General features: G+C 39.1%; 1 protein-coding gene across 1 annotated transcript; it reads left to right on the top strand.

Moving 5' to 3' along the window:
* The first annotated feature begins 8740 nt into the window (after positions 1-8740).
* LOC106872696 (uncharacterized) lies at positions 8741-9268 on the top strand. The gene has a single exon (XM_014919774.1). It carries the CDS (start codon positions 8741-8743, stop codon positions 9266-9268), a length of 528 nt encoding a protein of 175 aa, XP_014775260.1.
* Positions 9269-12788: the final 3520 nt, after the last annotated feature.

Genomic DNA, 12788 nt, shown 5'->3' with positions numbered 1-12788 from the left:
ATCATTGCCAGTACTGCTGGACTGGCCCTCATGCTGATGGCATGTAAAAGCACCCATTACACTCTCGGAGTGGTTGGTGTTAGAAAGGGCATCCAGTTGTAGAAACTCTGCCAGATCAGACTGGAGCCTGGTGCAGCCATCTGGCTCGCCAGTCCTCAGTCAAATGGCCCGACCTATGCAAGCATGGAAAGTGGACGTTAAACGATGATGATGATGATACATATATGCACTTCTAGCAATGTAATTTATTGAATCTCCTACTCTCTGTCCTTCTATGTACATCAGTCAAGCAGGACGCCGTTTGGCTGACCAGTTCGTGGAACACTTCCGAGACATTAGACTCGGCAATGACAGCCCGGTCTCATGCTATTTCTGCTCTTTCAGTCGTTCATTACAACACTTGGGTGTGTTTGGATTGTCTTTGCAGAGGGGCCATCCGGACTCCAGCCTTCACCATGAACAAGAATTAATCTTCTCTCTTTGCTCCTTTGCACCACATGGGCTCAATTTCCCTCTCCTCTTTATCTGACGCCCCTCCTCTCTTCATCTCACACCTACTTCCTCTTTTCACTCCCATCCACCTCTTCTCTCATCTCTTGCCCTGACACCTATTCCCTCTCTTCACACCTACCCACCTTCTCCCTTCATTATTACCTCTCCATCCACACCTCACCCCTACACATCCCAACCCCACCATCCCGAATACCCCACATCCCACTCCCACATATACCACCCCACCCCACATGTCTCACCCATACCCCACATCGTCACCCCAAACCCACACCCCACCCTCACATCTCCATACCCCACGCTGACTCTGAAAAGGGACCTGACGTGAATTGTCTCACTTGCCTATGACTTACTTTCAGATGTTTTTAACACTAGGCGTATTGAGAAGATATTCTATTATACCTAAAAACACAGCTGGCCCACGTGTTAACAACACACACACCTTGTGTATGTGTATTCAATTTCTTCTCTGTATATATCTATGTATGCATATATATATATATATATATATATATATATATATATATATATATATATATATATATATATATATATATATATATATATAAATATATATATATATATATATATATATATATATATATATATATATATATATATATATATATATATATATATATATATATATATATATATATATATATATATATATATATATATATATATATATATATATATATATATGTATATAAATTAAAAACGTAAAATTATAACACAACACAAAGGATTCCGCGGTACATGTGTCCTTTTGGTGACCTTAACAGGACACCTTACATGATAAAAGGAACAGTCAAAGTCCAAACCACGGTTAAGAGTAATTTCGAAAGGGATGAAAAATGAAAAAAACATTTTCAATAGTTACCGCTTGTACCTAGATTTTGAACATTAATGAACAAATAAGATAATTTGTTATCCGTGTTCTTCATCAGCATGAGCGCTAATGATTAATATATAATCATAGGACAAATAGAGACCACATGTCTCATCTTTATACATTATCATTTTTCAAATCCTCTACACAAGCGCAGTTATAGACAGTTATATTTGTCTATTGACTATTTTATGCATGCTAGCCACTGGTAGAAAATTTCTCTAATTTCTCTACCCTATATATAACTATAAAAGAGAGGTTGTATGTGTGTGAGTGTGTGTGCACGCGTATGTTCCTTCTACATTCGAAAACCAAGGTACCGATTTTGACATATGGGGTGTCAAAAGATTCAGTACTATTTCGGCTACCCATTAAATTTTATTTTCATTGACATTGTATGGCCACCATTAAGGAAGTACAACCTACGCATGCGCAAGGGACTTGCCTTCCCGGAAGCCCCTCGAGTGCGCATGTGTAGTAAAACCAGTACTTAAAGCGCTTCGCGCGCTTTGTAAGTCTCCTTAGCACGATGCCTTCGATATAACAACAACTTGCTCCTCTCAGATGCCTCAACGAAGCTTTTAAACTTCCAATGCAGACTATAAGTTAGCCAGCGGCTGCCAGGCTGAATAACACAGGATTTATAAAACCAAGCATCACCAAAGATAAAACTTATTTTTATTATGTTGTTAATTGTTCTACTGTTTCTTAATATATAATTTTGTTGAAAGGTGATAGAGAGAGATTAATGTCTCTATTGCAACTATCAACCTTTTACAACATATTTGCATTACAAAATTTTAAAATTATAATCTCTTCCATAAGTCAACTAGGCATAGGAGTGGCTGTGTGGTAAGTAGCTTGCTTACCAGCTACATGGTCCCGGGTTCAGTCCCTCTGCGTGGCATCTTGGGCAGGTGTCTTCTACTATAGCCTCGGGCCGACCAAAGCCTTGTGAGTGGATTTGGTAGACGGAAACTGAAAGAAGCCTGTCGTATATATGTATATATATATATATGTATGTGTTAGTATGTCTGTGTTTGTCCCCCCAACATCGCTTGACAACCGATGCTGCTGTGTTTATGTCCCCGTAACTTAGCGGTTCGGCAAAAGAAACCGATAGAATAAGTACTAGGCTTCCAAAGAATAAGTCCTGGGGTCGATTTGCTCGACTAAAGGCGGTGCTCCAGCATGGCCACAGTCAAAAGACTGAAACAAGTAAAACAGTATCGTAAACATTTTAGATGACGACGACAACGATGACATCACATTTTCTATATGAGTGTATACTTTAAAAGACATACATCATCACGACACACACCTTCACTCACTCTGTCTCTCTGTCTCTTCCTCCCTGTCTCTTTCTCACTCTTGCACACATACACATACACACACACACGTCCATTTCATATACACGTACATATATTGTTCACTTTCTCATCTCCTTCACTTTCTGCTCTCTCACTCTCCTTTTCTCTTTCCTTTCAATTCTTCTCTCTTTAACGCATAAACAAATAAATATTTACAGAATGACCGAGAGAAACGCAGAATAAGAAAATGACAGAGAGACAAGAGAAAGAAACAGAGACAGAAAACAAGTTTCTAAAGGAAAATTTGAAAGACGGATAGCGGGTGAGAGACAGACGCTGTTTTAACCCTACGTTTGTTTCACAGTTGAAAGTTAAAAAAGCCGGCACAAAGAGAGGGGTAAAGTGGGAGAGAAGGAGATGCTGACAACCCCAGAACCGGGGTCATGTCATACAAGGTTTCAGGTCATTTTCACTTGTCCCATGTTTCACGCATGCGTAGAATTAGGCATTATCTCTTTCTTTCAATTTCTGATAAAAATGTACGGTGACCTTAATTGGAATTAAGAATGGTATGCGAAAATAAGTTCCTTTCGTGCACACACACACAGTTGCAGTCCCCACTCCTTATTTCTTTCCTCAATTTACTCACACTCCTATGTTTTCCACACAGAACATTTGCATTTCGCCCCGAAGCGGATAGCTGGTGGATGGACGAAGTGGAAATGTGCATTCAGTATTTCTTTTAGAAAAATTAAACTTTCAAAAAAGAATTATATTTCCCACATTCGTAATCTCTATTTTTCCCCGTGGATAACAAACAAAATTCGAAAAACAGTTAAAAATTCGGAAATTTCTTTGAGGAGTGGGAATTATAATTTTTGAAAACGTGATTTCTGGGAAATCATATTAACCCCTTTGGTGGAACTGACCCCACCCCCAACTGACCTTTCCGATTTGGTTTTTTCCTTTTTTTAAACCGGATTCCTATGTTTTCGATGACGGAAATTCTGAATACGCAAAAAAACCACGTTTTCAAAATTGTTAATTTCTTCCCCCACCCAAATTTTTGATTTTTAAGTTTTTTTTCGAAATTTTGTTTTCAATCTACGTGGAAAAATACGGAGATTAAGAATATGGGGTGGGGTGGGGGAAAAAAACAAATCCTAATTTCAAATTTTTTATGAAAAACCACAAAATTGATCCACACCCATCCCGCTTTTTAAAAGTGAAAACGAATGGCTGTTTTGTCCGTTTCCGATAGTGTAGATTTATAGTGATTGAACAAAAAGACCACGGCATATGAAGCCCTCACCACGAAACTCGATATGTTAAAAATAACAGCTAAATGTCCGGAGAATTTTTGTGGCTGTGTGTAAATTCACAGAAATGAACTTGCGTAATGTTACACCTCTGAATTTTTTTAATTGTGATAATTAATCAAGGGGTTTAGTGGCTACCGCCAAAATGAATTTCTCTTGCATTTTCTCTCTTTTCCAATAGTCAATAAAAAGAGAGAATATGTTGTTACCAACAATTTAAAAACTTTAGTAACTTGATCGATCTGTAGTAACGCCCTATCTCATGCGCATGCGTGGAATTCAACATCTAAACGTTCCCGCTTTTTTCATTCTTTTTCTCAGCCGGCCGGCCATGAGCTCAGCCTGTCTCCATCATTCAACTCTGGGGACAGCTCACATCAACATTCCAACGTCTCAGCAACCAGACAATTTAAGGCTGCCTATTTTCCTACATAAATAAATATTGTTGTGTTGATAGTTCGGAGTTCTGCGTTCCGTTTATTCTGAATTTAATATAGGAAAGCAGGTGTACACCTAACGGTGTATAACCACTTTCCTATAATTGGTGACCCCGACTAAAGAACAACCGCAGCCACGAAATCTGAACTACCAGCCGATAATACTACACGAGCCGTCAACTGTCTCTCAACATGCTCGTCACAGTTAGAGAACACAGCCAGTTTTACAGCGACGACATCAACAACCACTACCAACTACAAGCATCGCCCCCCGACGTCGCCAACAGCGTCAACATGACTTCATTATCACCACCACACATACAGAACACAGCTACAGCTATAGCCAGTTCCAGCACCGACGTCTTCACCACCAATGTACTGTCTACCACAATGTCGTGCGCCAACAACCCCACCACCAAGGACACACCAATATCAACACACTTGGTTTTATCTTCACTGTATGAGTGGAGTATCCACTCACGGACAACAGTCAGAACTAACCAACTAGAATATTCAGTACCAGGTAACAGGTCTCACCTAGCATCCGACGCTCAACTACAGCTCTGCTCACTGACCACGACTTCCTGCGTATTAACATTCTAAATCTCCTTGTGTAACTTTTATAGAATATTCCGTACCAGGTAACACAAGGCCCAGCATCGACGCTCAACTACAGCTCTTCTCCTTTGACCACAACTTCCTGCGTATGGACATGCTATAATCTTGTGTAACTCTTATACGAACTGGATTTTTTTTTCTCTATAGACACTTTTAATATGTTCTGTGTTTTTCTCACACACACACTTGTGCACTCATATATTTTCTTTCCTTTCAGAAACATTGCATGCATGTATCTCACAAGTGTACATTCATTTCTTTGATTTTTTTCTTTGTGTGTGTTTGTGCCACATGTTGTGGTTGGTTTTCAGTGGCCATCCTGCCTCAGGTGTTCCTCCAATTTTCTATTTTCGTGCGATCCGCACTGGCAAGGGGAGCCCTGTAGTATCGCCCTATCTCATGCGCATGCGTGGAATTCAACATCTAAACGTTCCCGCTTTTTTCATTCTATTTCTCGGCCGGTCGGCCATGAGCTCAGACGTACAAGCAGCCTGTCTCCATCATTCAACTCTGGGGACAGCTCACATCAACAGTCCAACGTCTCAGCAACCATGCTCTCTCACAGAAGGCCTCTCAGCAACCAGACAATTTAAGGCTGCCTATTTTCCTACATAAATAAACATTGTTGTGTTGATAGTTCGGAGTTCTGCGTTCCGTTTATTCTGAATTTAATATAGGAAAGCAGGTGTACACCTAATGGTGTATAACCACTTTCCTATAGATCTATCATTGTACCAGGATTTTAATTTCATTTGATACACATTTTGCTACCATTTATATGGAGAATTGCAAGCGTGGCATATAAAGACAACTTATTTTAGTAGAAATTTTATGAGTACATTTCCGTAAATGTTTTTCTTGTGCACCCCCACCTCACATACACATGCACATATACGCACGCAGATACACATGGATTAAGTCCTATTATGGAAGATGTTAAAGTTTTTATTATTTTGGAATAAAGAGCAGAAACAGGTGACTAAACTTGTAGTATTTTGTTGGTATTAATCCAAGGAATTGACAGAAAAGTAATTGCTTCTATCAGAATCGTTTACTTTTCAAGCAGAAAAACAAAACCGACGTATACGACAGGTATGTCAAATATATTTTGTGCACTTCTTTCTCTGTTCATTCGGATAAGCTGTTGTAGAATTGTTGCACTCGCGCCCACCTACAATTACAAAAATTATCTGGACATTTAGCTGTTATTTTTAGCATATCAAGTTTCGTGGTGAGGGCTTCACATGTGATCCTTTTGCTTTTTCACTATAAATCTATGCATGCGGAAACGGACAAAACAGCCGTTCGTTTCCACTTTTAGACTGCGGGATGGGGTGTGGATTAATTTTTCGCACTGGACATGACAGTTTTTCGCACTGGACATCCAACATACAGATGACGCAAACCGGGAGACGGTGGATTCCATTTCACTCTCCGATCACAGGAAAGTCCAGTCGTTATAGACAACAGGTGGATCGTCCCATATAATTCTCTATTGCTACAAGTTTTCAAGGCACACATTAACGTGGAATTTTGCAGTTCCGTTCACTCCATCAAGTATGTATGCAAATATATAAACAAAGGGACCGACATGGCTGTCTTTGGCCTTTCAGATGCTGATAGGGCCAATGAGGTATGCCAATATTCGGATCTTTTTTAAAACGGGGGCCACATTTTTCATTAATGTTTTACGTAGTGTTTTTGGTACCGAAAGACTTTGAAACTTCGTATACTTATCTATTTTGTGTTATAGAACAGAAAAATATTTTTGTATTCGAATTTATTTCATGTAAAAAATTGTCTTATTTCGATAATGTCAACCAATCACTGACAAGTATTCAGTTGTTTACATTTACTCCTTGGCTGATTAAGCGATGTAAAGCGTATTTAATCTCCATACCTTCGTTTTATTTGCTTTTTTCATTTTAAATTTGCTTTAACCCTAACCATAACCCTAACCCTACGGTTAGGGTTAGGGTTAATTGTTTCAGAATCGTTTGTTTATGTAGTCGGCACTTAATGTATATCGGCTGAATGGACGCCAGTGATTGGTTGAAATTACAGAAATACGACAACTTTAACATGGAATAATTTATGGATTTCTTTTTTTTTTAAGAAGACTAAGAGAAAAAGATGTTTTATATGACACATTCTACCAGTGTTCCAAGTTTCAAAGTGTATCGTTAATGAAAAATGTGGCCCCCGTTTTAAAAAAGATCCCAATATTCTAATGGGCCGATATGCAAGCATGTAATGAAACCGTTTGGAGACTCCATTTCCCCAACCATGACAGATATCCCACAGTTGTTCACCTCTCTGTTCGTTTAGAAAATGGCCAAAATTTTTATTTTCATCCAGTGAATCCCAAAAGAGTTAGAGGACAAATATATGCGCCACAGGCGACGACTCTCACAGCATTCTTTGACCTATGTAAATGTGATGCATTCGCCGCGACCATCTTCTACCCAGACGTACCGAAGTATTACACCTGGAATAACCATGTTAAGAAGTGGAAGAGAAGAAAGCTTGGTGTAACCGTTAAAGAGCATCCACACATAAAAGAAGTAATGCTCTAGGTCGAGTTTATACGGTCCACCTCAAAAACTTCGAATGCTACTGTCTCCGGATGCTATCCCACAAAGTTTCTTGACCAACGTCATTCAAAGACGTTAAAATAGTAAACTCCTAGATTTGCGAAACATTTCAAAAAGCCTACCAACTACAAGATCTTCTCGAAGATAGCGGTCACTGGAGTTTAGCTCTTTCTGATGCAGCAACTGCATGCACAGCTTACTAACGAAGAAGTTTCTTCACCATCATGTTGAACCATTGCCATTTACTGAATCCATTACAACTTTGGGAAAACCACTAAGACAGCCTATCTGATGACATACTCCATGAAGATCGACAGTTGCATGGGCCAAGGGTCTCCTACTCGGATGTTAAATACACCGAAGCATTACGGCATTTAGAAAACATGCTTAATTCCATTGGGGGCAAAAGCTTATCCAACTATGACATTCCAACACCTTCAGCTGAACTTCACAGCCTTTCAAGAGAAGTCATTAGAGAAAGAGCATATGACTTGAATGCTCTGAAAAGACAACTTGATGAAAGTCAACCATCATTGCAAGATGAGCAAAGGTCTGTTTACAATGAAATAGAAGTGTCTACCTTGCAAAGAGAAGGACGTCTTTTCTTCATTGATGCACTAGGAGGAATGGGGAAAACGTTTCCACTTGACCTACTTCTGGCAACGAAAAAGGCGGATGGGAAACATAGCGATTGCAGTTGCATCATCAGGGATAGTGGCAACTTTGTTAACACGTGGACGAACGGCTCACTCAACGTTCAAATTACCTTTTGATTTCACTTCAACGGATGCCCAAATTTGCAATATTTCAAAGCGATCACCGACGGTGGAAGTTCTGCTCCAAACTACACTTATTGTCTGGGATGAATGCACGATGGCACTAAGGGATATTAGAAACAGTACTACCGTTATGGGGGGGGGGCTTAACTGTTGTCCTTGCAGGAGATTTCTGTCAAATATTACCAGTCATAGCACGAGATACGTGAGCTGATGAGATCTATGCATGTCTGAAGTCTTCACTTCTGTGGAGGTTTGTTCAACAGCTTTCATTAAGCAAGAATATGCGAGCTCAACACTTCAACGACCCTTTAGCTGAGGAATTCTCTCATCAACTTCTACAAATTAGAAATGGCACCTTACCATTGAATAACACCCTGCAGCAGCATGTCCTGCAATGTGGCCACATGGTGCCTACATTGACCGAGCTTAAAGAAAAGGTATTTTCCACATCACAAGACAACTTCAAAAACATAGCATGGTTTGCAGAGAGAGCAATTTTAGCACTTCAGAATGAAAGCATTGATAAAGTAAACCATGAACTCCTCCACATTCTACCTGGAGATGCTTCAATGTTTGTCTCCATTGATACTACCATCGACGAACATACCGCTGTTGAGTATGCAGTTGAATTTCTCTACACCCTACAACCCACAGGACTGCCACTGCATAAGTTGTTCCTAAAGAAAGGTGCACTTATCATGCTCTTGAGGAATTTGGATCCACCGCGACTATACAATGGTACAAGATTGATTATAACTACAATGACAAGTCATGTCCTAGAAGCAACCATTATTGCTGGCTGCCATTGAGGAGAGATCCCATACATTCCATGCATATCCCTTATTCCTTCAAATGTGCCATTTCAATTCAAGCGCCTCCAGTCCCCAGTGCAATTGTGCTTTGCCATGACAATCAACAAAGCCCAAGGTCAAACTTTAAAAATTGTGGGTCTCAATTTACAACTACCTTGCTTTTCTCATGGACAACTATATATCTCATACTCTCGAGTTAGCAGTGCAGATGACTTGTATATTTATTCTACCAACACTGGACTTACGCAAAACATAGTTTACCCAGAAGCATTGTCGGCTTCACTTAACATATGTTGAAGTGTGCAGTCTGCTCAAACATTACAGAGATGGTGTTTTGCACAAAGAAACAGCTTTCTTTCCGTTTACCTTACTTTCTGCAATACAGATATACCTCTACATTCTATTTGTCATCCAGTTCTTTACATCTGAAAGTCTAGGTCATTTTGGGGCATTTTTGGGATTGCATTCTAATTTAAGCTGCTATTCTACATGTTTTTGGTGACAACAATTTCAGCATTGTTCATCACAAAATGACTGAAAAACATGTTTATAAAAAAGAGTTGTTTGCTTCATGCTCCTCATGTGCTGCTTCTACCCATAAAAAATACATAAATAATACAATGTGCCTGTAGATTATAACACCCAGGCAACGCCGGGATGTATTGCTAGTATACACGCACACACTCATGTATGTATATATGACTTGAAGATTAATTTTTTCGAATCCTAGCTTTGTACATCATATTTTCATTTGTTCAGACAAATGTATTAACCCTTTCGTTACTATATTTCTGACCAAAATACAACCCTCATGAGTTTCAATTAAATTCTAAAATAATCATGAATTTAGACTAGTCTCATTAAACACCTGTAACTTTTTTATTTATCAACATATTAATGTGATATTTGGAACATAATTAAAGAAAGGGTTCTTAATCAATTCTATTGCATAATTTTTGTCTCAAAGTTCTCCACGTACTGAGGGGGGGGGGGGGTCTGCTAGTGTCTCTCACATGTAAATATTGGTTCAGCTTCACAAATCGTACTCGTTCATAATACTGGAAATATATTCATCGCCAAAAGGTTCCTGATCGCTCCAGTAATTTGTTATTCTGGGTAACTGTCTGATACCCATAATAATATTTATGGTAAAAAATGCCCGTATTTCATCTACAGTTGCAGGAAACTACAAGCTATCTTTTTTTTTCCGGTTTGCTTACAATCCGCGTAACGGTTTGTTTCCGCAGTAATCATTTCAAACAAGCATGAAAAAGAAGTGTAAAGGTTTCGCTTCCTGAGAAAGACTATGGGTAGACCCTGTCTCCTCAGAAAATTTGTTAATAAAAATAATTTTTAAATCTTTACTCCATTCTGGTGTAATATCATCATCGCTATCGCCGTCGCTGCTTTCAGTTTCGGATACAGAAATATCCGATTCATTATCGTCTACCACATGCTTTTGTAGCTCATTCATTCTTTTCTTCGACATCTCCATATCTTCTGTTGAAAAACCTTCAAATTCGGAATCACTGCTTGATAGCATGAAACTCCTCTCCATCTTCAAAGTTGAAAAAAATCAACGCCGCAAAAAATGTGGAAAAAAATCTTCCAAAATTCCCTGAGTTCAAATATCACGCCAAACAATGTCGGAGACAATAACTTAACTGTTTGCAAAGTGAATCAGGTGTTTTAACGAATGTATTAACGAGATTTGGGTTCAGATATACATTTAAATAACAATGGGTACGCTCGGCCGGCTACGGCCGGGTTAGTGACGAAAGGGTTAAGGGAACTTGCATAAAATTACTTAAGGATAAATATTAACAAACGCATTATAATAGAATGAGAGAGAGAGCAGCAGCAGCACATTGAAACTTGATTGTGTCCTCAAAAGAAGATGTGACCATATGTTACGCATATCCATTTTCATCATATTGAGCATGTAATATTTTGTTTAATATTCACTGATCGATTTTGACTCAGGTCACAGCATTTTGCCAGTTATGATCTCTAGCTTTCTTCAAGTGCCTGTCATAACCAATAATATTCTTTGAATTCCAAAACCCTTATCCAATCCATGGGGTAAATTTTCACTCTTCCTGGACATTGACATTAGAATGAGAATAGTGGTTTGAGTGATGTATTTAGTTTGAAATTCCTTGAACATGACCAAAATACAACAATCATCTGGAGAAGCCAGGAAGTTACACTGGTTGAAATATTCTAGCAAACAAAATGAATATTTTAGCTTGAATATATATTGATGTACAATGATGATTCTTTTCACAGAAATGTTGGGAAAAAAAATGAATGATAGGAGGCGTAGGAGTAGCTTGCTTACCAACCACATGGTCCCGGGTTCAGTCCCACTGCGTGGCCCCTTGGGCAAGTGTCTTCTACTATAGCCTCGGGCCGACCAAAGCCTTGTGAGTGGATTTGGTAGACGGAAACTAAAAGAAGCTCGTCGTATATATGTGTATATATATATATATATATAGATATGTGTGTGTTTGTGTGCCTGTGTTTGCCCCCCCAACATCACTTGACAACCGATGCTGGTGTGTTTACGTCCCCGTAACTTAGCAGTTCAGCAAAAGAGACCGATAGAATAAGTACTAGACTTACAAATAATAAGTCCTGGGGTCGATTTGCTCGACTAAAGGCGGTGCTCCAGCATGGCCGCAGTCAATTGACTGAAACAAGTAAAAGAGAGAGATATTTTCATTTTACCTTTGCAAACTACTTAACATTCCATGTCTTCAGTATAACTGAGTGTAAAAATAAGATGGTCATATCTGGAATGGTTTGAGTCATAGGGCTGCAAAGTCATACCTCACTCGACATTCAACATCTGTTGCACATAGCTGTAAATATATATATATACCAAAGAAAAAAATTGGTTCCATAAAATTGTTCTTTTCTGCAAACAGTATTTATAGTAGCAGCAATACCAATAATGTAAGCTTTTGTTTTGTCAGTTTGCAGTACCTAAGCATTATGCTGCTCTGTAGTGCTTTGTTGCACCTCAAAGCATATCTAGGTGTCCTATGGAGTTTTGAAAATATAGTTTAAGGTTCTAGAAAATCTATACCCATTCATGAATAACTTGAAGTTATTTTCTGAGACTTGATCCCACAACAAGTTTTGTTTTAGATTTGTCTGTACATGAATGTCTTATAATGTATACATTGTAATTTTGTTGGCTATTATTTCAAGAGAATTTCAAGAGTGGAGGTGCAATGGCCCAGTGGTTAGGGCAGCGGACTTGCGGTTATAGGATCGCAGTTTCGATTCCCAGACCAGGCGTTGTGAGTGTTTATTGAGTGAAAACACATAAAGCTCCACGAGGCTCTGGCAGGGGATGGTGGCGAACCCTGCTGTACTCTTTCACCACAATTTTCTCTCACTCTTTTTTCCTGTTTCTGTTGTGCCTGTAATTCAAAGGGTCAGCCTTGTCACACTGTGTCACGCTGAATCTCCCCGAGAACTACGTTAAGGGCACACGTGTCTGTGGCAT

Source organism: Octopus bimaculoides, chromosome 4, assembly GCF_046866305.1.
Source record: "Octopus bimaculoides isolate indiv1 chromosome 4, ASM4686630v1, whole genome shotgun sequence".
NCBI classification, from domain to species: Eukaryota; Metazoa; Mollusca; class Cephalopoda; order Octopoda; family Octopodidae; genus Octopus; species Octopus bimaculoides.
Note: the sequence above shows the minus strand (reverse complement) of the source record. Positions and strands in the feature narration are given on the sequence as shown.